Source organism: Camelus ferus, chromosome 16 (assembly GCF_009834535.1).
Source record: "Camelus ferus isolate YT-003-E chromosome 16, BCGSAC_Cfer_1.0, whole genome shotgun sequence".
NCBI lineage: Eukaryota > Metazoa > Chordata > Mammalia > Artiodactyla > Camelidae > Camelus > Camelus ferus.
In genome coordinates, this window is record NC_045711.1 from 31885 (window position 1) to 57576 (window position 25692).

The following is a 25692-nucleotide window of genomic DNA, read 5'->3' on the forward strand; positions in this document are numbered from 1 at the left end:
CAGCTATATAACTAGATGTAAATAATTAACAACAAGTATGTATCTAGGACTAGCTTAAATGGTTAGAAGTTCATGGCAGGCAAGTTGGGACTGCCTTGTGTGAGTAATCTTTCTGTTCTTAAAGATAATAACTTTTATGAAAGAGATTCTGTACATAACTCTCAAGGGTGACCTGTCCTGTACTCTTTAAATGTATCAAGCTCTATGAAAATACAGTGGTTACTATAAAAAATTTTTTTAATGTCTTTGCTTAGATTCCATCATGCCATGGGGGGAGTACCTGCCTGGGCAGAGACCAATAGATGGAAAACATCTTCAGATGGTGAGTGTTGACACTTCTGTTTAAGTTAATAAATAGATCCCTATTCCTGTTCTGTTGTGAATTTGAGCTTTCTTATGAGGCTCATTAATAGCTGGTGTTTGAAATATGTCTTTTTTTTTTAATGTCTGGTTTTATAGTCTACCATTCATCTGAGGGAAGCCCTTTCACAATAGTGTAAGGCTTTTAATACCGTATTATCCACTGTAAAGACAATAATGGATGAATTCTATGAGTTTTTTCCTTAACAGAACTATGTTGCATTATGGCATAGGGTTAAGTAAAAATGAATAGTAGTAGTATTTCTTGATTCAGAGCCCCTTCTGAAGACATACATGGCAGCTAATGTAGCTGTCCTCTAGGAAATGGAATGTCTTTCAAAGGAGTATATGTCACGTCAGACCCAGATGATTACTCACTTTATAAAAACCTGTCTTTAAACTCTAGATTTTAAGATTGTCTTATTCCAAAACTGTTTTCTGCTTTTTTGATCTTTGACTTTAGATATTTTAAATATGGATGATTTGGCCAAGATCTGATTTGAGTGCTTGGAGTTATAAATTTTAGAGTTGGAATTGACCTTGAAATTCTTGAGGAACTCTAGAGTATATCTTCCCATTTAATGAAGGAGCTCCTTTCTTAGCATCTTTGATACCTGATGAACTTCTATTTGATTTCCACCATTACCTCTCCCTCCTTTCTCCCCACCACTGTCAGTCCTCATGGTGTTCAAGAATAGGGAGCCCTTACAAAGAGCCAGTTGTTTTATATAATTCTGTTAGAAAACTCTGTTTGTTATTAAGTAGAAATTTACCTTCTGGTTTCTGACCAGATACTTTTAGAGGTTGAGGGACTCTTTGTGCTGTGGCCTGACACTGCAAGAACCTCTTCTGCAACATCTGTCAGATGATCATTTAGCCTCTGCTTAAATATTTCAAATAATGTTGTACTCTTTATTGGAGTATCTCTTCCCCTTCTCCTCTTTTCTTTAAGAACTAATTGTTCTAATTTTTTTTTTTTTTTACAATTTTGAAATTAAATCTCCCTACATTCTGTAGTCCTACCTTTTGAAGAGGTATAATCTTACCTCTCTTTCATATAAACTGTTTGTTATTTGAGAAATGTCTTTCCAAGTTCATTTTTAAATATGTTAATCGTCTCTTGTCTTTTAACCTGTTTTTACATGACACAGTTTTCAATCCTTGGTCACCAATTTGCTCTCCTGGTTGAAATATAATTTTATTATCCATTTTAGAATGCTGCATTCATAGAACAACAACATTTTAGATCCGTGTAATTAAAGATAGGTTTATGCTCATTGTTGAAGCAGAAAACCTCCCAGATCCCAGGAGAATTTGTTTTATGTGAGTAAACATAAAACTGGGGTAGTGGGAAGGTGATGCTCTATTTCAGGGACCCAGGTTCACAGAGGTTCTGCCCTCTTCAGGCTGGGTCGTCCACAGTTGCCCGAGATGTGACTATAGGAGAAGAGAGCGGGGCTCACCAAGGGAGGTCTTCACTGGCCCGTCCTGGTGGTGGTGCATGATACTTTCACCTGCGCTTTATTGGCCAGAACTCAGTCATGAGGCCACACTAACTGCATGGAATACCAAGAAATACAGTTTGTCTTTGTGCCCAGGAGAAAAAGGAAATGGATTAGGTCGACAGTGAGCCAGTCTGCTACCATCTGGGATATCAAGTCTAATACCTTAATGGTACAGATGAGGGGAGTCAGGTTCAAAAAGCTCGAAGCGACTTGTCCAGGGTGTATTTACTGGCAGAGTGGTGACTACCACCCCGCTTCACAGTTACCTCCAACATGTTGGTATTCTTACCTATAAATACTACACCGAGTATCTTTAAAAGAGAAGTACTTCCCCCTTTAAACATAATTATAATGCTTTCGTCATACACCTTCAGAAATCAGTAGTAATTTCTTAATATTATGGATTGTTTTATTGTTGCTGTTTTGTTAATTTAATCCTCCCTCCACTCCTGCCTCAGTCTTTTTAGTTTGCTTTGTGTTCTGCTTGGTCTTTATAGTGCTCTTTGAAGTTTTGTAAATTCTTGTCTATTATGTCTTCAAATACTGTTTTTGTTTTTTCTTTCCTTCTGGAATACTAGTTACACGTATGTTAAATTTAAAATATATATATATATATTCTGTGTTGTTTTCTGTGTTATTTGTCTTTTTGCTCTCTGTACTTCAGTCTGGATATTTTTTTTTTTCTGATCCTTTTTCCAGACCACTGATTCACTCTTCACGTAATTTTGATATTGTGTTAAAAACATCCAATTGGTGTTAATCTTAATTACTGTATTTTCCGTTCTAAAGTATCCATTTGGTTCTTTTTTTTAGATAGTCTAGTTCTCTGGCTCAGTTCTGAGTCTTATCTCTAATTATATTGAATATGTTAAACAAAAATTTTAAACATAAAATTATTTTTTATTATTATTTTTCCTTCCAGTTTTATTAAGCTATAATTGACATACAGCACTGTATTGTAAGTTTAAGGTATATAGCATGATGATAACATATATAGCATGATGATTACCACAATAAGTTCTGTGAACATCTGTCATCTCACATACATACAAAATTCAAGAAATAGAAAAGAAATATTTTTCCTCTTGATGAGAAGTCTGAAGATTTACTGTCTTAACAAGTTTCATATATAATGTACAGCAGAGTTATATTTATCATGTTGTACATTATATTCCTAGTAATTATTTATCCTATAACTGGAAGTTGTACCTTCTGACTGCCTTCATTCAGTTCCCCCTCACTTTACCCCCTAGCCTCTGGTAACCACAAGTCTGATCTCTTCTTCTATGAATTTTAAACATAATCTTTTTAAAGTTTGTGTCCGATAATTCCATTATCTAGATCTTCTATGAAAATTGCGTATTTTTCCTTAGTTTCAGGTCAAGTTGCCGTGCCTTGTCATTATTGACCTGGTTATGTTTCACTGGAGAACAATACTACTGATTAATTAGAGGTCTCGGACAGTGACGTCTTTGGCCAGAGGATCTGTGCATTTGTTTGTGGGTAGGTGGCCAAGGAGCACTAGCAATCCCTGAGCATCTTATTCTAGTGAGGGAGTGTGAGGATTCAAAGCTGGGTTTCAGCTGCTGGGAGATTTTCTCATAATTCTTTGACTTCACCTTTAATTTTATGTTACTCTTTTGTGGCAACAATCCAAAGCCTACTGGTTTGCCAGACCATTTACCAACCTTAGAGGGCTTTGATGCTAGTTTTTGCCTCCTTAACCCTACAGGTGTTTTAAAAACTCTACTTAGCGTCTCAGCCTTCTTTCCTGGAACCATCAGTCATCTCCAGGGGAAAAGCAGCCCTGTTACCTCTCTTTGGAGTTCAGATACACGGTTTGCTGACTTTGAGCTGTCAGTCACCTAGAAGTTCTAGTTCTTTTCCATGTGAGTTGTTCAGCTAGATCTGCTGTTCACCCTGTTGCCAATTTTGCCACAATCTGAATTTCTCCTTTTAAATTAAATGCTGACTCTTATTACAACTTTATTTCATTTCATGTTGTTTCAGTCACCATCTGTGAATGTGTGTCTTTGGTTCCAGAGTTAGGCTTTGATTTTAACCATATATATTGAGGTCTTTGTCGTCATTTTCGTCTCCTTCAAATTTCTTTTGCTGTTTTACTTTTACCAATTGCAGGTTAAATAAAATGATTGAGGTTGGGAGACTGGGAGTTGAAGTTTTAGTTATAGATGTTTGGGGTAGGTAATGGCCATCTCATTGATTCTAAAGATCAGCCTGTGGGTTTATTTGACTTAGATGAAAGTGAAGAGGATGAAGATGATTTGTTGCAAAGGACTGGGAATTTCCTATCCACATCAGCCACTCCTCCTAAAGGAATCTTAAAAGTGAGAGTCAGTGAAACTGGACCTCTCTAGCTAATTACCTTTGAAATCCAATATGCTTCCCAGTTACAAATGTGTTGACTCCCTTTATCTGGGGGATTAAATGTGCTTGCTGTCATCTTGCCTTGATAAATATTTATGTTAGGTTTCTTCCTTTTGCAGAAGTGATGGATAAGATTAAATTATGTCCCCAGGAATCTTGGGAATCTGATTTGATTTCTCCTTTTGCATTTCTTGTCCTTTCTGTTGGTACCAGCCTAGTTTCTACTGCTGTCATCTCTCACCCAGTGCACTGCAGCTTTGTGACTAGACTCTCCATTTCCAAACTGCTCTTTCTACAGTAACCTGAGGGATCTTTGAAAAATAAAACATCATGTTGTGTCACTTTTCACTACTCTGAAAATTTGTGAATTCCTTACCCCAGTCTACACTGCCTTTCACACGATCTGGCTTCTGCCTGCATCTTCATCACATACCTTTCCTCTTATTCCTCACTCAGGCCACACAGGCCTTCTTTCTGTTTCTTGTACATGCCGACCCGTTTTTGCCTCTGAACTTTTGCTCTTACTCATTCTTCTGCTTGTCTGTTCTTCAGACACTGCCAGTGGCCAACTCATTCTTACCTTTCTGCTCAGATGACATCTAGAAATGTCTTTCCTGGCCATCCTATCTAAAGTGGCCTACTAGTTACCTTCTAATTCATCACTGTCTCTCTTGTTTATTGTGGTAACCAAGTGCGTACCCAGCACTTGCTTTGATTAAATATCAATGACCAGATTTCTCTCTGACACAGGTATTTTCCCCATTATAAAATGGTGGCATGTGTATTGGTGGAGAGGGGACCCTATTATGGTAAATTATTAGAGTGATTTTGTCTCCTCACCCTATGAAGATAATTCATTTAACTCCACATGGGGTGAATTCACCCCTGTTGAAAATGCAGTCACCATTTGTAAATTAATTACACATAAATAAAAAATAAGAATTAGTGAGTTCAAAAAAAACGTAATCACCATAAAAATTTAACTTCAGTGGTTTCAAACAAAACATATATATGATACTTTGTTTTCTATGTAATTGAATTTTTAATGCAGAGGAGAAAACCTGTGAAAACAGAAATAACTGAAAGTAGTCCAAATGACGCATGAACTCATCACCGCTTTAAACTATCAACCACGTACCCTGAGAGGAGAACACAAGCAACTGCCAACCGGAGAACCACGGGGATGCCTACCCAGTGCCTCTTACCTCTGTACCATGAATGCACAGATGCCGGAGTAGGAGTTTTAAGTAAAATTTCTCTGGACATAAAAGTCTCCCAACCCGAATGGATGTATGTTGGGGAAGTAACTATATTCTAAGGCCTTAATGATTTAATCCCTTTCTTTGAAAGATGGTAAAAATGGATTCTTTTACAGCAGAATGACTTGCTGGTTGTTAGCAGAGCTGTGTTCTTCTGGTTACCATTCCAGTGCACTTTGTTCTGCATTGCGAACTACTTTATAATGTTTTTTCTTATGCTTTAAAGAAAATAATGTTAACCTGTTTGAATTGATAAAATTCCAGTTTTATTTTTCTGTAGATGAAGAACTGCCAACACGCTAACACTGAACGTCCTACCACTGCTCGGGTCTCGTCTGTGCAGTACCACCCCCGTGCACAGGTTGTGATGGTCACTGGACTAGATGACGCTAAATCACTCTTTCAGGTGGGCATTTTTAAATGAAGACTTGTAGTGAGAAGTGTTTATACTCAGCATACAGGGTTTGTGGAAGTAAGCAAAAGGAATATTTTGTACTTCCTTATAGGTTGATGGAAAAACAAATCCTAAAATTCAGAGCATCTGTTTGGAAATGTTTCCAATCTTTAAGGCTTGTTTCAGTGCTAATGGAGAAGAGGTTTTAGCCACGAGCACTCACAGCAAAGTTCTTTATGTCTATGATATGCTGGCTCTGAAAGCTAATTCCTGTGCATCAAGGAAGAGGTAAGGTTTCTATTGAACTCATAACTGAGCCCTCCCCAGCCCCCTCCACCCTCCAGCCCACAGCCGAGTTCATTTAAGAGTACTTACAACCACTTCTTTTTTCCCTCCCCTTAGAATTCTTAAAAATAAGTTTGTTTGGTTTTAGTATTTGGAAAATGTTGTGTTGTTGGGATAATACGGTTGAATGAAAACAGTGAACTGACTTTTTTTTTAAAACATTTATTTTGGTGGGGGTAATTAGGTTTATTTATTTACTTATTTTTATGGCGGTGCTGGGGATTGAACCTAGGACTTTGTAATTGTGCCTGCTAAGCACATTCTCTACCATTGAGCTATATCCTTCCCCTTGAACTGACATTTTATTAAGCACTTAGGAGAAAAACCGTAATTTGAAAATAAATATTCTCCTAGACCAGAAAAGCAGTTGCAAATACTTGGCTGTAAATTAGCAAATTGCTACAGCAGAAAGAGCACGAGCCTGGGAGTTAGAAGACCTGGGTTCTAATCATTTCACTTTTCTCATCTTCAGGAAATTTGGAAACCTCCAGTTCTACGTTTGTTATAATAGAATTTTGGTTTACATTTAAAGGAAGTAAAGCACTGCTTTTGGAGGTTGTAATGTATTTTAAAGAATGAGCTAGTTAAAAAATACTTTTTTTATCAGATGAAAATGTATCTTTCCCTTGTGTTCTCCTACTGCTTTTACCACAAAATATAGAGACACCGTCATGAATCCTTTGGGAAGCAGAGTCACTGTAATGAAGCTGGTTGCGTTAACGTTATAAATCAGGGCGCTGGCGTGGGCATGGGCTGGCTCCATGGCGGTCTCGCTGTTGAGCTGCACATGTGTGGGGCGGTAAAGGACAGGTCTTGCTCTGTACAGCCTTTGTTCTACTAGTGGTTAAAAGTGAGTAAGGCCAATTATAGAGACATTTATGCTGTTTATTTTCAGTGTTTGTAGTCTTTTCTTTCCTGTGTTCCTGACACTTTTCAGTGATCCTTTTGAAATAGGTTCTTAATTTATCTATTTATGCTTTAAACCAGTGCTTTTCAAACATGAATGTGCATATAGATCACCTGGGGCTCTTGTTAACGTGCAGGTTTTGATTCCGTTGTTCTGAGGGGGGCCTGATTCTGCGTTTTAACAAGCTCTCGGATGGTGCTGATGCTGCTGAGCCACGGACCTCCCTTTGAGTTCACAACCTTAAACCATCTCCTCACATTGAAACAGAAAACAACGTGTAGTAGTTATCGCTCTTAAATAGTATTCCACTAATCGGGAGGAATGGGCTTTGGTCCTTCCTGCATTGCATCTTCCTGGGAAAAGCAGACCAGGGGTGGCTGAAATCTGGTAGTTACCGGTGTTCACTGTGGATCCACGGGTGTGCAGGGTTGTGTATTCGACCACCAGCTTCTTCTAAGACATGGCAGTTATCTTTCCCTTCTAATATTTTTCATCTTCTTACCTCAATAAGTATAGCTTGGTAATAATGATGATGATAATAATAGTAATGGTAAATCAAATGTATTTCTTTTTTGGTGATATGCTATTGAATATAATCTCAGTTTCTTGTTATTATAAAACACTGTAACTCAAGAAATTAATTAAGGACGGTAGAACAAGGATATACAAGCCTTATGTGTATGCAAACTCTTCATGCGCTGGACATGTTGAATGATGATTCTTGCCATCGCTGCATCTGCTTAAATTTTTACTTTTGTCTCACGGTATCAAAGAACTTCTAATTTTTGTCCATTCTGAGAAGAACGGACAAGAACTCCAGGTCAAGGGTATCTGCTTAAATTTTTACTTTTGTCTCACGGTATCAAAGAACTTCTAATTTTTGTCCATTCTGAGAAGAACGGAGAAGAACTCCAGGTCAAGGGTATGATCATGCCAGTATATGTCTTCCCAGGAAGCTGCATTCAGAGAACAGCACGTTGAGCCTAATAACCACAACCAGACAGCGTCCCTTTTCTGTTTATCTCAGAATTTGTTGCTAATGTTTGCTGATTTTACTTGTTTATAGAACCCATGAGAAATGTGTCCTTGCAATTTAATCAGCACCCTTTTAATTAACGTGTTGTTGTTGGACCAGTTGTTTGGACTAATCTCAAGTTCTGTTAAACTGAAGACTATTAATTTTGTGGGGTACCCAAACCCCCAAAGGATTGAGAATCTACTGCTGTGTCCCTGCTGTGAACTGGTCCGAGAGAGGCTAAGGCATAGGGATCTGTCCATGACCCGTCTGTGGTCCCAGCAGGATCCTAGTTTTCCGTTTACCATCAAGGCAGCTAAATAGCTTTGGTTGCTTCATTTAGCCTTGTGATTTTTTTTTTTCCTGGAACTTTTCATATTGAATTGTGTGCATTCTTTATGCGTTTTGGATGTGAACCCCTTATCAGACATACCATTTGCAAATACCTTCTCCCGTTCAGTAGGTTGCCTTTTCATTTTGTTGATGGTTTCCTTCACTGTGAAAAAGCTTTTAAGTTTCATTGGATGCCATTTGTTTATTTTTGCTCTTGTTGCCCTTACTTGAGGAGACATATCCAAAAAAGAATTGCTGGCTAAGACCAGTGTCAAATAGTGTACTGTCTGTTTTCTTCTGGGAGTTTTATGGTTTCAGGTCTTACATTTAGGACTTTAATCCAGTTTGGATTTATTTTTGTGGATGATATAAGAAAATGTTCTAATTTCATTGTTTTCCATGAAGCTGTTCAGTTTTCCGAGCACCGCTTATTGAAGAGATTGTCTTTTCCCCATTGTATATTCCTGCCTCCTATGTCACATTTGCCATATTTCTGCATGGGTTTATTTCTGGGCTCTCTATTCTGTTCCACTGATCTAGGTGTCTGTTTCTGTGCCAGCATCATACTGTTCTTTTTTTTTTTTTTAATGGAGGTAAATAGAACCCGGGACCTCGTGCATGCTAAGTGTGTGCTCTGCCAATGAGCTGTACCCTGCAGCTTTTTGTAGCTTTGTGGCATAGGCTGAAGTCAGGGACTGTGATACCTCCATCTCTGTTCTTTTTTCTCATGATTGCTTTGCCTGTTTGGGGTCTTTTGTGGTTCCATTCAAATGTTAGGATTCTTTGCTCTAGCTCTATGAAAAATGTCATGGATATTTTGATAGGGATTGCATTGAATCAGTAGATTGTTTTGGGTAGTGTGGACAATTTAACAATATTAATTCTTCTCATTTGTGAACATGGGATGTCTTCTCATGTATTTATACCATCCTCAATTTCCTTCATTGACGTCTTAGAGTTTTCAGAGTAGAGGTCTTTCATCTCATTGGTTAAATTGCTTCTTAGGTATTTTATTCTTTTTGATGTGATTGTAAATAGAATTGTTTTCTTGATTTCTTTTTTGGATAGTTCATTATTAGTGTATAGAAAAGCAAAAGATTACTATATATTAATGTTGTATTCTGCACTATTACTGAATTCATTTATTAGTTTTAATAGTCTAGAAGATACCCTGTGTCTTCTGATTGGAGCATTTTGTCCATTGACATTTGAAGTGATTATTGATAGGTAGGTACTTACTGCCATGTTGTTGTTTTCTGGTTGTTTTTGTGTTTCTTCCCTGTTAATTTCTTTTTCTTTTAGTTTCATTCCTTACGGTTTATTTCTTTAGGGTTATGTTTGGGTTCCTTTCTGTCTAATTTTTGTGTATCTATTGTAGGTTTTCGATTTGTGTTTACCATGGAGTTCATGTGTGTCTACCTATAACTATAGCTACTTGCTTTAAGTGGACAGTCATTTAAGTTCAGGCACATTCTGAAGGGTCTACATGTTCACCCCCCAACCACATTTTGTGTCCTTGATGTCATATATAACATGTCAGTGTGATGGCAAACAGAATCTTGATGCCCACCCCTTACCTATTATTGTGGTTATAGTTCATTTTACAGCTTCAGTCTTATAACCATCATACTAGCTTATTTAAATGATTAATCCACTGCTTTTCCTATATATTTGCCTTTACCATTGAGATTTTTCTCTTTCTTTATTTTCTTACTTCCTGTTACAGCCTTCTCTTTTTCACTTAAAGAAGACCCTTTAACATTTCTCATAAGGTCAGTTTAGTGGTGATGAACTCTTAGTTTTTGCAGTCTGGGAAACTCTTTATTCCTCCCTCAATTTTGAATGATAACCTCTCTTGGTAGTGCATCCTAAGTTGAAGGTGTTTGTTTGTTTGTTTGTTTTTAGCATTTTAAATACATTATGCCACTCCTTTCTGGCTTGCAAAGTTTCTGGTGAAAAGTCAGCTGATAGCCTTATGGATGTGACTGAAAATTCTCTTTTAATTTTTAACTTCTACCATTTTAATTACATGTTTTGGTGTGGGTCTCTTTGAGTTCATCTTATTTGGGACTCTCTGTGCTTCCTATACCAGGATATCTGTTTCCTTCTTTGGGTTAGGGAAGTTGTCGGCCATGATTTCATCAAATACATTTTAGACCCCTTTCTTTTTTCTCCTCTGGGACTTTTATAATGTGAATGTTAGCATGGCTGATGTCGTCCCAGAGGTCCCTTAGACTATCCTTATTTTTTAAGATGTGTTTTTCTTTTTACAGCTCTGAATGGGTGATTTACATTTTTCTGTTTTTCAGATCACTTATGCGTTCGTCTGTGTCACCTAATCTACTGTTAATTCATTTAGTGTATTTTTTGTTTCTGTTAGTGTATTCTTCTGCTCTGTCTCATTCCTTTTCAGTATTTTCTAGTTCTCTGTTGAAATTCTCACTGTATTCACCTATTCTTTTCTTGCTTTCAGTGGTCACTTTTATTACTATTGCTTTGAACTGTTTATCAGGTAAATTATCTCTGCTTCAAATTAGGGTTTTTTTTTCTCCTGGGTTTTATCTTGTTCTTTCATTTGACATATATTCCTTTGTTTTCTCATTTTGTTTAACTTTCTCTGTATTTTATATTTATGAAATCGGGTGAAACAGCTGCCTGTCCTGGTCTTGAAGGCTTGTCCTTGTGTGGGAACATCTCTGTGCAGCCTGCCTGTGCCCAGAGGCTTTGGTGTGAGAACTGGATCTGAAGTAAGCAGGGGCCATAGTTTCTCCTGGGGTGTGCTGGCAGCCGCTGCCTTGATGGGGGGTAGGGCTGGAGTTGGAGGGGAGAGCTGAGCCAGATGTGAGCTGTGGCTTCTCCTAGCTTGTAGTCCTATCAGGGATGGGCCCAGAGCCCAAGGGGCTGGAGCAGGAGCCCTGAGGGAGTTGGGCTTCTCCCCAGTGTGATGGCAGCCTCTGCCTTGGTTGGGGGTGTGGCTCGGGCCAGAGGGCTTGGGGCTATATTTCTGTGCTGGTTCTACCTGTCCCCGCCGTGTGGATGCCTTGGTTGTGGTGCAGTCAGGGCTGAGATGTTGGAGCTGCATTACTGAGCTGTCTCCTTCCCTGGTGCATGCGTGCACGTGCATCATGGTAATGGTGGTCTCCTCCTTGGCTAGAGGCATGGCCGGGCCTGAGCTGGCTCTGCTTCTTCCCCAGTGTGCACACGCATGTGCATGCTGGGAACGGCGGTCTCCACCCTGGCTAGTGGCAGGGCCTGGCCGAGCCAGCTCTGCTCCCTCCATGGTACGTACATACACCGGCAATTGTGGGCTCTGCTCTGGCTAGAGGCAGGGCTGGGGCCTGACCTGGCTCTGCTCCTTCCCTGGTGAGAACGTGTGCATTGGCAGTGGTGGCCTTCTTCTCAGTGGGGGGCAGTGGCCGAGCAGGATGTGCTGGAGCCAGAGCCTGGTGTGTGCTGAGGGACCTGCTGGGGTGGTCCTGGCAGGCTGGCCAGAGCACAAGGCAGTTTTCTATCTGCTACTGGGCCTGGGATCCAGCAAGTGTGTGCATAAGTCCTTCAAGAGCAGTCTCAGCTTATTCCAGCCCTCTGGTAAGCCCTTCTTGGTTTTCAAACCAGATAAAGGGGCTTATCTTCCTGATGTTGGACCCTAAGGCTTGGTTTACTTAATATGTGGCTTGAATCCATTGATCCCCAGGGAGGATCCCTGAGCCGCTCCTCTCTGGCTCACCCACCAGGCGTGTGGGTTCTTAATAGATTGCTTCTCTTCCCCTCCTATCAGACTCCATGTGGTTCTTTCCTTACACCCTTGGTGGTAGAAGAGTCATTCTGCTCATTTTTGGATCATTATCACTGAGACTTGTTCTGTATGTATTTGTCATTTTGATTGATTAATGGGGGAGGTGAGCTCAGGGTCTTCCTCCTCTGCCATATTGATCCTGCCTCACCAGAGAAGGATTTTAAAGAGTTGTTATAACTCTTTTAACTCTCTGCCAATCCCAGATAAACCCATCTTTGTTGGAGAAACATCTGGTGGTCTGTCTCAGATCAATAGCCCAATGGCAAACAAGGAGAATAAACAGATGTGTCTGTTTATGTGTCTGAAATAAAGGAAAACATGTGACCAATGAGTAAAATTATGTAGAATCTCAGCAGAAAAATTAAAAATAAAAAATAAAAAAATAGAATTTATAGAACTGAAAATTATAATTACTTGGAATAAGAATACACTGGTCTTTACTGTTTTAACTTCCATTATTCAGTGGCATCTTGGAGGTAAACCCCATAGCACCATATAGGACCTAATAGACCGTAAAAAACTATTTGTTGAAGTGGAATTAGTCATAAACCTGCCCTCTGGAGCTACTCAGGATAAATATAACCCCTTTGATAGTAGGAAGATTCTAAATATTAGAAAGTCACAACCGTCACATATTTCTGTGATTGTTGCTTTTGAACAGTGACCATTGGAGGAGAGATGGATATGTATGTCTCAGAGGACCTGTTGTCCCTTCTGTCACCCAGATTTTCCTCATTGTTTGTTTCTGTTTGAGATGCTGGTCAGATGCTTCCATTTGCATCTGTAGGTGATGGGAAATGAATAGCCAGAAGTTGGTAAAGGATCCAGGACATGGTCCCTTTCAGTCTGAGCTCGATAGGCAGCGGGCCATTGTGGTTGAGAGCATAGATTATGGAGCCAGACCACCTGGGTGTGAATCGTAGCATCACCACGTACTGTGTGACCATGGGCAGCTATTTAACTTTCCTAGGTCTGCGGTTCCTCATGTATAAAATCGGGATAACAATAATACCAATAAGGGAAACTAATATTTTTAAAGCGTGAAAAAAATTAATAAAGGGAAACCTCAATTAAATAGTCGACAGAACAGAATGGGGCGCTCTCTTCCCTTGCCACGATAACAGAGCCTAACCAGGAAGAAGAAAGAGTTCTCTTCTTTCCAGCCAAGAGCTCAGCCATTGAAAAGCCGTGGACTCTTTGCTCACTGTAGCCCTCCCAACTTCCTTTTCCTCTCTATAAGAGTGTTCTCCATCCCTTGTCATGTGGGGACTTGCACATGGTTCACCATGGTTGCAGACCCCAGATTGCAATTCTCTGGCAATCCCAGATAAACCCATCTTTGTTGGAGAAACATATGGTGGTCTGTTTGTCTCAGGTCAATAGCCCAATGGCACACAAGGAGAATAAACAGATGTGTCTGAACAGACAGATAGAAAGGGTGATAAAGAGAAACTGCCAAAGAGGTCATGGCTGGGGACTTTCCAGAAGTGGAAAAAAAAAAAAAATCCTTAGATTAGGAAAAAAAAATCTCACCACATCCTAAGCGTGGTGAAAAAACAAACAAACAAACAAATCTATACTCATTTCACATGTTAGTGAAACTTCAGAGCATCAAAGATCAAGAAAAAAAAAATTAGTTCCAGAAAACAAGGAATAAGAATATGACATCAGAGTCTTCATCAGCAACACTGGAAGCCAGAAAACAATAAAACAATATTTTCAAAGGGATAAAGGATAACAAAGTTGGACCTACAGTTGTGAACACAGCAATTCTGTCCTTGGAGAGTAATGGTAGATTAAGTACATTTTCAGACATCATTTGAAAGAAAAAGTGAATCTAGAAAGATGCAGTGGGTTGGAATAAGAAATAGTGAGCAAATAAATCAGCTAAATATATTGGCAAATCTAAACAACCATCATTAATGTTATTGTGTTTAGTTCCTGGTGCCAAAATTTGGGATCACAAGAATGTGGGAGCGGGGAGGGAAGAGCACGGAGGGCAGGCAAGAGTACCGTGTATCAGATGCTGCTGTGTCTCCACTCATGTCCTCTCAGCTTCTCCTCCAATTTCAGCCAAAGCTCTAGCCAAGTCTTCCCAGGGGCTCAAGTGAAACACACTTGAAGTTTCTGCTCCAGGACTTCTGGAGTTAAGACCTCCAGGGGCGGCCCTTAAACAGAGGGGATGGGAGCTGTTGGATGAGTACTTCTACCGCTAACTCTTCACAATTTTGGAGAAGCCTTCTGTAGGCTTTGCAGAAGGTCCCCACCAGAACTGAGCCCAAATCGCCCATGGCAGAGACCTCAGTATCACACTCAGAGTGGCTTTCTCTCCGTCCCTCACTCTGCCCGCCCCTCTCTCCAGCTTCCTGCCAAGACCTCCCAGATCAACCGCCTAACACTCGAGACCTTATCACAAGCTTTGCTTTCAAGAGGACTCTGAGCTAGGACACTAAGGCTGTTGTCTTCCTCATGGTCACAGAGGTGCAGATTGCTTGTTTACTGAGATATAGTTTACATCCATTAAATAAATTCCATGGTTGTAAAGTCAGTGGTTTTAAATACATCCACCAGAGTGTACAACCATCCCCACTATCTAATTTCAGAACATTTTCATTGCTCCAAGCAGAAATCCTGTCCCCATTAGTAGTCAGTCCCCAATTCCGCCACTAATCTACTTCCTGTTTTTATGGATTTGCCCATTCTGGACATTTCATAGACATGGAATCACATAACACATGGTCTTAAGTGACTGGTTTCTTCCATTGGCATGTCTTCAAGGTTCATCCATGCAACATACATTGTGGTCCTTCATTCCTTTTTATGGCAGAATGATGTTCCATTGCATGGCAGAGCAAAACATGGAAGGCGGGCTTAAGTTGCAAGATAGTTTAATAGTCAAGAAGCAGTACCACAGGCGTGTCCATTTAGAAATACAGGAGTAAATATTTTAAAAATCAGTTACAAAGGAAGTAAGAAAGTGATTGCCCGTGGGGAAGAAGAAACAGAAAGAAAGGAACAACATACAGATATTTTCCTAAACAAACCTCAAATGAAACTATCTCATTCTTTAAAGTATATACACATATAACCAATTGAAATAAAAACTAAAATAAGAAAAAAAAGGAAAAAAGCATGATAAATAGAAAATACAAAATAAGATATCAAACTAAGTCTAAATATATCCATCACAGTACATTTAAATTGCTTAACTTTATCTATTAAGAAAACTAAGCCTTTCAAAATGGATAAAATCCAATCATGTTGTATTGTTAGAGACACACCTAAAAAACAACTAGAATATGGAAATACTGACATAGGAAGGATGGACAAAAATATCCTTCCCAGGCAAGTACAAAAGAAAGAGGAAAGTTGGTGTGGCAATAGTGATGTCAGACAAACTAAAACTAGGGACGAAAGGCATTAAGAGTAAGATGGATATTTCATACTAGTAAAATGGACAATCCATTAATGAGATTCAGCAGTCATGAACATGTCCATCATGTTTTTTTTTTATTGTGGTACAAAACACTTAACATAAAATTTATCACCTTAACCATTTCTCAGTGTACACTTCAGTAGAGTTAAGGATATTCATATTGTGCAACCATCACCACCATCCATCTCCAGAACTCTTTCCTCTTGCAAAACTGAAACTGTAACCCATTAAACAATAACTCCCCATGTCCCCACCCCCTCTAGAAACTACCCTGGACACCATCGTTCTATTTTCTGTCTCTGAATTTGACTACTCTAAGTACCTTATATGAGTGGAATCATACAATATTTGTCTTTTTGTGACTGGTTTATTTCACTTAGCATAATGTCCTCAAGGTTCATCCATGTTACAGCATATGTCAGAATTTCCTTCCTTTTTAAGATTGAATGATATTCCATTTGTTGTATGTATGTACCACACTTTGTTTATCCACTCTCTGTCCATGGACACTTGGGTTGCTTCTACCTCATGGCTATTGTGAATAATGCTGCTATGAATATGAGTATGAATGAGTCAATCAGTAATCAATCAACAGCCATTTATCGACCCCTCACCATTGGCTAGGCACGGCTCCAGGTTCGGGGGTTACAGCAGTGAACATCCTGAACTGGGGAGGCTTATGCTTTAGGGGCGGCAGTCAATATGCACACAAATGGCACAGTCACATGACGGCAGGTGCTGGTTGATGAAGATGAACTCAGGCCATGATGGTTCACAGAGACTGTAGTGAGCTGGGGGCTGCTTTAGCCAGGGGGTTGGTCTGAGAAAGCCTGTTCAAAGAAGGTGAAATTTGTGTCGAGACCTGAAAAGTAAGAAGGTAGCTAAGACCCGTGGAGGAAACATTCCAGGCAGAAGCAGCAGGAGCAAAAAAGCCCAAGCGTGGACTCAATCTGGAGCGTTAAAGAAGACAGGATATTGAGGCTGGAGAGTAGCACAGAGGTGGGCAGAGGCTTGAGGACAGAGAGGGAACCAGGCCAGGAGTTGGGGTGGTGGGACGAGTTGGGGCGGGGCTGTGCGTGGGGGCGGGGCTATGTGCAGGGGCGGGGCCTGTAGGCTGGGCCAGGCTAGGGTTGCCTTGAGGGCAATGGTGCAGGTAAGGGAGCTCTGCAAGGTTTCAAGCAAGGAGAGGACATGAGTTGCTTTACTGCCACGTAGAAGGTGGATTTTAACGGGGTCAGAGGTGTGGTGGGGACTGGAGTTAGGCGTGCACTTAACAGCACTGAAGTAGGGAACGCAGAAACCTGTAGAACCACAAGGAGAAGCTGAGAAATCTATTAATCACAGTGGGGAATTTTAACCTCTGGATGAAGGAGTGCCTCTCTCAGCCCCGCCCCTGTCGCCCTGCAGTTCCCACTTCCTCCCAAGCCCTCTGTCGCCATGCCCCTCCCACCATGCCTCACCCCACCTCTTCGCATCACCTCCCTTTTCTTCCCAGAGCCTTCTGGCCCCTCCCGGCACCTGAATGTCACTGCCAGATCCTCCAGGCCTACTCCAGGCCCTAACATCCTTCCAATGACTAGCCCCCATCCCCAGCTCTCCTGGCCTCTTCCAGGTTCTCCCGATTTACCTCTTCCCTTCCATGTCCCCCACTCACCTCCACAACATTTCTCTTATTCCACCCTGTCTGGAATCTCAGCTCCTTCTAGGTTCCAGTCTCTCTCTGGCAACTCAGATTCCCAAATCATCCCCAGTTCTATTTCATGCAGGTCCCCTAGTCCCTTCCTAACCCTCCCAGACACTCAGTCTTTTAATACCTTCAGCCCCCAGTCCCACCAACTTCCTCCCATTTCCCACACTCCCTGCTGACCCTCCCCTTTGGTCTAGACTGGTTGGAGACTCGTTTTCTAGTTCCTCCCCTGGGACAATGAGCAGATTACTTTGCACCCCTCAAAAGGGCCGTTACACTGAGGCCCTTGGTTTGCCAGAAATGAGTAAAACACAAACAAGGTTTAATGCCACCTCCAACTACCCCTGGACCCAGTGAGGAGGAAAGGCGAGGTCCCCCAGGCCCACTTCCATTTCCTACCCCAAGCAGGATGGGAGCATACAGACTATAGGTTGGGGGCAGGGCCCAACCTGGCAGCCAGGGGAGGGTCCCAGCAGCTGTCACCACACAGACCCAGCCAGAGCATGGAGCCTGCTGCAGCAGGTGGTCAGGGAGCCGGGACCAGAGGGCTCTGTTTTTGGAAGGGTTGTGATTTATCAAGATGCCTAGCCCTGGCTACGCCCCTTCCCATCCATCCTGTCATCACTCAGTTCCTCAAAACTCCCAGCTCCTCCAGCCCTTCCCAGAACCCCCAGGCCTCCTAGCCCCAGCCCTCCTCGCAGTCCCTCTGGTCCTCCACAGGGCTTCCGAGACTCTCCTCCAACTCCATTTCCCCCAGTCCCCTGTACCTCCACTTGGGACAAGGCTAGGGACAAGGAAATCATGGCTTCATGTGTTCTCTGTACAAGGCAGACAGCAGAATAGACACTCCCAGGGGTTGGGTAAAGGGGGAGTTTTTGTTTAAGGGGTTTCTGTTTGGGAAAATGAGACAGTTCTGGAGACAGATGGTAGGGATGGTTGCATAACATTGTGAATGCACTTAATGCCACCTGTAGTTAAATGCTTAAATGCTTAAAATGGTAAGAGCTGTGTGTGTTTTATCACAATGTTAAATTTTTAAATATTTTCCTCTGTGTACAAGAAACAGCTGCTGGCCACTCCCAACCCCACCCAGTCTTCTCCAACTTCCTCTAGTTGCTATTTTGCCCCATCCCTTTCCCCAGGTCTTCCCTGTCCCAGCTCAGCTAAGTCCCCTCCATTCTCCTGGTCCCCCAGCCTCCACAGCTCTCGCTTCCCTCTTATTTTCCCCATTCCTTCCATGACCTCCAGCCCCTCTGAACCCTCCTCCTGCTCTATTCGCTCCCACTATCCCCAGTACCCCTCGATCCCATCGGTTTTTCTCCGCCTGTAAGACACCCTCCCAGTGCTTTCCAGCCCCATCTGCATCGCATCTACCCCTCAATCCAAAAGAATCTGTCTGCCACTCCCCTCCCCAAGTCCCACTCAATCACCCTAATTTATTGGTCAAAATTTTTGATGCATCCCAGGATTTTTTTTTTCCATCTCTGGGCTTGTGTGAGTTAGGAACTATGATGGAAACCTGCCTGCAGTGGTTTAAGCAAGCGTCACAGGATGTGAGAAGGGGACCCGCCTGGTCTGAGTATTGACAAGGATCTCAGGACAACAGGTGCCAATGATTCCCACATTCCAGAGTGCCGTAGGACTCCCAGAGCAGGACTTGCAAAGGAGGTGGTTGAGAACCAGTTTTGTGACCCTCAGCTGATCACCTGCTTTGAGCTCACAGAACAGATTGGAGAGGCCAAAAGGTGTTAAAAAAATTAGACGTAGGCTTTCTTTGGAGAGACTTACACAGTAATTCCCATCCCCAACCCCCATGCCCAGCTGTGGGGAAGAGGTGGGCTTGTCTCCCCCCTACCAGTCAGAAGGCTCATACACATACAGTCAGTTAGAGATAGGCCAGGACCTGGGACCCTCTACTGAAGTGCTTGCACTTGCACGTGCACAAACCTCTCCTCAAGCAGCAGAATACGAAGAAACTATTAGGGACTAAAAAAGCTGTACCCGTGCAGTTAGCGCAATTATGAACATCAAGATACAGAAAGGCCATATGCCAAGTACCACTTCTGAGGAGCTGGGAGCAAAAACAGGGGACTGCCCGTGATCCCTGCACACGGCACCGCCAAGGGGGTGGGCAGGCAGCCTAAGCTGAGCCCGCCCCACATTGTTACCCAACTGAAGGAGCCAGCTTGCCCCTCCTCAAGCAAGGAAACCTGGTACTTGTTTCCACTCCCTCCTGCTTGCAGCACGTGTCCCAGGAAAGCCTTGCCTGAATTCCTCGTCCAGCTGCTTTTCAATTTCTGTTGATTAAAGAGTCCAGGGACCTGAGTTGGTAACAAATTGATTTTCAGCAAAGGTTGGAAAGTGAAAGGGATCGTCTTTTCTACAAATGGCATTGGAATCACTGGATACCTATATGCAAAAAATAAAATGAACCTTGACCTGTACCTCACACCAACCCCCCAAATTAATTCAAAATTCATCATGGACCTATCTATAAGAGCTAAAACTATAACACTTCTAGAAAATAACAGGACAAAATCTTTGTGATTCTGGGTTAGGCAAGGATTTCTTAGATAGGAAACAAAGGCAAAATAAGGAACAGAATTTCATCAGAAATAAAAACTTCTGATCTTTAAAAGATGTCATTAAGAAAAATGAAAAGACCAGGCACAGACTGGGAGAACATATTTGCAAACACATTTATCTGGTAAAGAGCTCCAATATAGAATGTACCAGGAAGTTTTAAAACTCAATAAGAACAGTTTACTTTTTTTAATGGGCAAAAGATTTGAACAGACACTTCACCAAAGAAGATTGGTGAATGGATAACGGGCAAATAAAATGATGTTCAATATCTTTAGACCTTACGGAAATGCAAATTAAAACCACATGAAACGGAAGTGAGGGACCGGGCCAGCTGGCAGTTACAGCGTTGAGAGGCTGTGCAGAGCGAGTGGAAGGTGAAAGCCGGAGGGCTTGGAGCTCAGCTAAAGGACAGTATTCCAGTCCCTGAACTTTCAGCAACTGGACCTTCTGAAAGTCATGATCTTCTTCAGGAAGATTTTTCTTCTGGGAAAAATGAACTTTTGCCCTGTCAGACATCCTCTTGCATTATCAGACAAAAATTTCCAGCTCAACCAAGAAAAAAGTGAATTTTTTCCCACACTGAGAAACAAACAGGGTCTATTTACGTTATTAAAATTACAAATGGAATTCAAAGCAATGCGGCAGGCTCTGCGTCTTCCATTTCATCCAAGCTCAGACCTTTCACTGGGTATTTTGAGGGGTAATGATGAGACTGTTGGATTGGAAGATATATTTAATGACACATCACACAGTGAACTGATGGGAGAGCTGCACTTGACAGTGGAATATAAACTCAGTTTACTGGGATTCAGTGTGCTGTTTATGAAAATAGAGGGGATGCATCTTGTTTATATTTGTTTTTTACTATAATTTCATGTGCACAACATTAAGAGTACAGACATATGGGGGGAAAAAACCCACATAAAATACCACTATACACATACACTAGGGTGGCTACATTAAAAAAAAAAAAAGCCAACAATACTATGTGTTGCCAGGAATATAGAGCAACTGGAACTTTAATTCATTGCTGGTGGGAATGCAAAATGATAGTCACTCTGGAAAATAATTTGGTAGTTTTTTTTTTTAAATCAAGTTAACCATACACTTACAATATGACCCAGAAATTCCACTCTTCGATACTTATTTAAGAGGAATAAAAGCACATATCCACACAGAGACGTGTATACACGTTTATAGCAGCTATATTCATAATGATAAAAATTTGGAAACCTAATTCTAGCATTGGGTGAATAAGTAAACTGTAGTGTCTAGATAAAATGAACACTACTCAGTGATAAAGAGAAAAATTAGTAATACAAGCAAAGATATGAATGGTTCGCAAAGACTATACTAAGTGAGAGAAATCAGATATGAATGAGTGTATGTTGTGTGATTCCATTTATAATATGTAAATCCTTAAAACACGATTCCTTTGGAGAAGGAAAACGGATCAGGATAGAAATCAGATTGGTGGTTGCTAAGGGCCAGAGGTAAGAGGTGAGGCAAAGGACACAACGAACCATTTTAGTCGACAGACATGTTCTTTATCCTGATTGTGGTGCTGGTAAGTGGTGGTAGATAGTAACATTGGTGAATTTTACTTCATGTAAATTTTATCTTAATGAATCTGATTTTAAAAATAGATTGCATGACAGACTTGCTGGCTACCACTGGTCTTGACAGTAAAGTGAAGGCAGTTTGCTGCACTGGAAACTGGTTCCCCTAAAATCTGTTGGGAGGAAAAGACGTGTGACTGTTTGCTGTGTACCAGACATGAGCTGTGGCAGAGGAAGCGGCATAGAGCGTGATAAAACCTGGCCAAGGGCGCCACCTGGAGGGCAGCTGAGGCCTTAGCAGCAGGAAGCTGAAGCCTAGGCTGCCTGTGAGTGTAGGGGAGGTCAGACCAAGGGACTCACCTGTGGTGAGAGACCCCAATAATGGTGTGGGCTAGCAGATTTGGGAAGAACTTACAAAAGGGCCCCACTAGGTGAGGAGTCAGCTTTATACACATACCAGACCCGGCGAGATGCTGTGGTACTAGGGCTCATGGCACCAGTCAGAATAAGACCTTTCTTGCCCCTTTCCTCCCCTTCTCCCCAGCGTCAACTCTGGAGGAAGGAAAATCAGCCTAGTGAGTGAGAAAGAGAGTCTCAGGGTGTATGAGCAGTAGGGGAGGGGAAATAGGAGTTTATCTCACACACACACACACACACACACACACACACACTCACTCACACTTTTTCCTGTTGCATACGGCCTATCCAAAATAGATCAGGTATGGAGATCCCTTAAAAAACTAAAAATAGACTTACCCTATGATCCAACAATCCCACTCCTGGGCATATATCTGGAGGGACCTCTAATTTGAAAAGACACATACACCCCAATGTTCATAGCAGCACTATATACAATAGCCAAGACATGGAAGCAGCCTAAATGTCCTATCAACAGATGACTGGATAAGAGAAGTGTGCTATATTTATACAATGGCAATACTACTCAGCCATAAAAAACCAAGTAACACCATTTACAGCAACATGGATGGACCTGGAGATTATCATACAGTACACTGTATGTATCATTACTTACAGTGAAGGAAGCCAGAAAGAGAAAAAAAAAATACCACCTGATATCGCTTATACATGGAATCTAAAAAAATGACACAAATGAACTTATTCACAAAACAGAGAGACTCACAGACATAGGAAACAAACTTATGGTGACCAGGGGAGATGGAGTGGGGGTGGAGGGATAAAAGGGAGTTCTGGATTTGCAGATACCATCTACTATATATAAAATAGATAAACACCAAGGGCCTACTGTATAGCACAAGGAACTATATTGACTACCTTGTGATAGCCTATAATGAAAAAGATTATGAAAAGGAATATATATATATATATATATATATATATATATATATGAATTACTATGCTGTACACCAGAAATTAATACATTGTAAATCAACTATTCTTCAATTAAGTTAATAAATAAACAAAAAGCATATGCAGAGTCAAGAAACAAAACAAAAAAAAAACAGATGGGGAAGGTACAAGGGAGACGTTTTCCTCAAATAAACTTTAAATTATTTTTTGGGTTGTACTTTTTTGCATTTTTAATTGTGGTAAAACATAACATAAAATTTACCATTTTAACCGTTTTTAAATGTATAATTCCGTGGCACCAAGTACACGTTATAACATTGTTATAAATCCATCTCTAGAAGATTTTCATCATCCCCAGTGGAAACCCCATGCCCACCAAACAATAACTCCCCATTAGCCCCGGCCCCCCACCCCTGGCAAGCACTATTCTATCCTCCATCTCCATTAATTTGACCATTCTGTATATTCTTTAAAATTGCAATTACTGAAATGAGACTTTTAGAACTTGAAGTGACCTAGGAATTTTTTTGCCAAAGAAGAGTGTCCAAAAAACCCCGTCTCTGTATTCAATTCAAAAGGGTGATAATGAACCACCCCCACGGAACAAGTCTGAATGAAGACTGGGAGGCAAAAATCAAGCTTCCTTATGATGGTCCCCTGTGGGCAGTACTGGATCAACCTCACACTCACAAACAAGGGGCTTCTTTTACTCATAGGAGGAGAGATCTAGAGATACACAGGCCAGGCGAGAAGATGTTTGCAAATAACATAGCCAATAGGGGTTGGTACCTGAAATATACACAGAACTCATCCAACTTAGTATCAAAAAAGTAAACAACCCAGTTTAAAGATGGACAGAGGATCTGAATAAACATTTGCCCAAAGAAGACACACAGATGGCCAACAGGCACATGAAAAGATGCTCGACATCTCTAATCATCAGGACAATGCAAATCAAAACCACAACGAGATACCACCTCACGCCTGTTACAATGGCTATGATCATAAAGACAAGAAACAACCAGTGTTGGCAAGGATGGAGAGGAACGGGAACTTCCACGCACCATTCGTGGGAATGTAAAATGGTGTAGCCACTATAGAGGTTCCTCAAAAAAACCCTAAAAATGGAACCACCATATGATCCAGCAATTCCACTTCTGGGTGTTTACCGGAAGAAAACAAAAACAGTAATTCAAAAAGATATATACACCCCTATATTCATTGCAGCATTATTTACAATAACCCAGACACTGACACAAACCAAGTGCCCATCAACAGATGATTGGTTTGAGAAGATGCAGCGCACACGCGCACGCACGCACACACACACACACAATGGAATCCTATTCAGCCATAAAAAAAAGAGTGAAATCTTGCCGCTTGTGACAACATAGATGGACCTAGAGGGTATTATGCTAAGTGAAATAAGTCAGACAGAGGGAGACAAATACTTACACGTGGAATCTAAAAAACAAAACAGAAACAGTGTCATAGATATAGAGAACAAACGGGTGACTGCCAGAGGGGAGGAGAGTGGAAGAACGGACAAAACAGGTGAAAGGGATTAAGAGGCACAGATTTCCTGCTATAAAAGAAATAATTCATGGGATGTAATGTACAGCGGGTCCTAGGGAAGCACAGATGGAAAACCACTCACCTTATCCACTGTCCTCATTGTACAAGATGGGAAGACTGAGGCTTGGGAAGCAGCAGGGGTGGGCACCCAGCGGTCTGGGGCAGAGGTGGCAGTGCTCACAGGCTCCAGCCCTTACAGAGAGCTCTCCTGTCCAGCAAGAGCGCTTTACAATTTCTAATGCGTTCTCACTGACAGGATCTCAAACAGTGAAACTAGGGCCTCTCCCCCGCCCCCACCTCCGAGCCAGTCCCACCAAAGCCCCATCTCTAGGGGCTCAGCAAGGACGTGGCGCCTCTGGGCGTGGGGCCCGGCAGGGTGACGGTGGTGGCCACTCGAACCCCATGGAGGTTGTTACAATTTCCAGGACCTGGGTTGATCACTCTGTTCGGACTGGATGAGACCTCACCTCATCTGGACTCCTTAATGGGCCCGGCAGGTGAGCAGAACCCCAGTCGGTGACAGGTGCCTCACCTGAACCGGACAACAGCAACACGGGACAAAGGCCTTAACAGGTGAGCGGAGCCCGGTCGACAGGAGGTGGAAGCAGCGGGCCTGCCGGTGCTTGCTCATCGTTTCTGCTGGGTCTTGATCTCAGAAGATAGAAATGGTAGCATAACAGACCACGTTTGGCCAGTGAGAAGTGCCCAGCACCCCCTGGTTAGATTTACTGTCCGCTTAGAGAAGGCCTGTGTACATAAAATGAAAAAGGTGCTTGCGACGTTCCCCACCCCCCCCCCGAATTTTCAAAAGAAAACTTGCTACATCGAGGCCTTCTAGGTGTAAAGAAGCTGCCTACGTAGGATGAAGTCGAGGTAGAAAATTGCACTTTGTGTAAGTGGCCATTTGCTTTTTTTTTTAAAGAATCATAGAAAAGAAGTGTCTTTTGGAAATGACTTTTCAAAAACAAAAAACTGCCTTTTTATTGTCAATTTGCCTGGGGTAACGGTTTACACTTTGGTTTGATCACAGCCCTACTTTCCTCCTGCGCTGGGAAATTCAGAGGAATTGGCCCCAGTCATTTGGTGGCCTATAGCTCAAGGCGGCCCTGGGGAGTCAGAATGTGTTTCCTGGTCATAAACACCAGACAGGACATGCCAGGCTCTCCTGGGTGTTTCTGCAAAAACCTGGGTGCTCTTCGCGGACCCTCCCCCGGGTGA

The 25692-nt window shown here is 41.7% G+C and overlaps 3 protein-coding genes across 15 annotated transcripts in view; 2 read left to right on the plus strand and 1 right to left on the minus strand.

Annotated features, from left to right (window-relative positions):
* LOC116669151 (U3 small nucleolar RNA-associated protein 18 homolog) overlaps positions 1–25002 on the plus strand; it is a 30922-nt gene extending 5920 nt beyond the window's left edge. For 3 of the 13 annotated variants that reach the window (XR_004326504.1, XR_004326503.1, XR_004326505.1), the window contains 5 exons: positions 255–322; positions 5305–5543; positions 5793–5918; positions 6019–6194; positions 7295–13842. Coding sequence is in view for 5 of the 13 variants with exons in the window: in XM_032498020.1 (XP_032353911.1) it covers positions 255–322; positions 4125–4213; positions 5793–5918; positions 6019–6194; positions 6724–6781 (517 nt within the window). In the remaining 8 variants the exon portion in view is untranslated. Of the gene's footprint in view, positions 1–254; positions 323–3238; positions 3369–4124; positions 4214–5304; positions 5544–5792; positions 5919–6018; positions 6195–6723; positions 13843–20286; positions 20649–24899 lie in introns of those variants that run through there. The other 10 variants (XR_004326506.1, XR_004326508.1, XR_004326509.1 and 7 more) reach the window with 8 other exon arrangements.
* Positions 1–25692, minus strand: part of LOC116669149 (smoothelin-like protein 2) — a 44671-nt gene that overhangs the window by 13041 nt on the left and 5938 nt on the right. The gene's annotated exons all lie outside the window — the stretch shown is intronic.
* Positions 20362–20886, plus strand: LOC116669153 (proteasome maturation protein-like; the record flags this gene model as incomplete). The annotated part of the gene is given in 2 exon segments (XM_032498039.1): positions 20362–20517; positions 20519–20886. Coding segments are annotated over 2 exon segments (519 nt in total), but the record flags the coding sequence as incomplete, so codon positions are not given.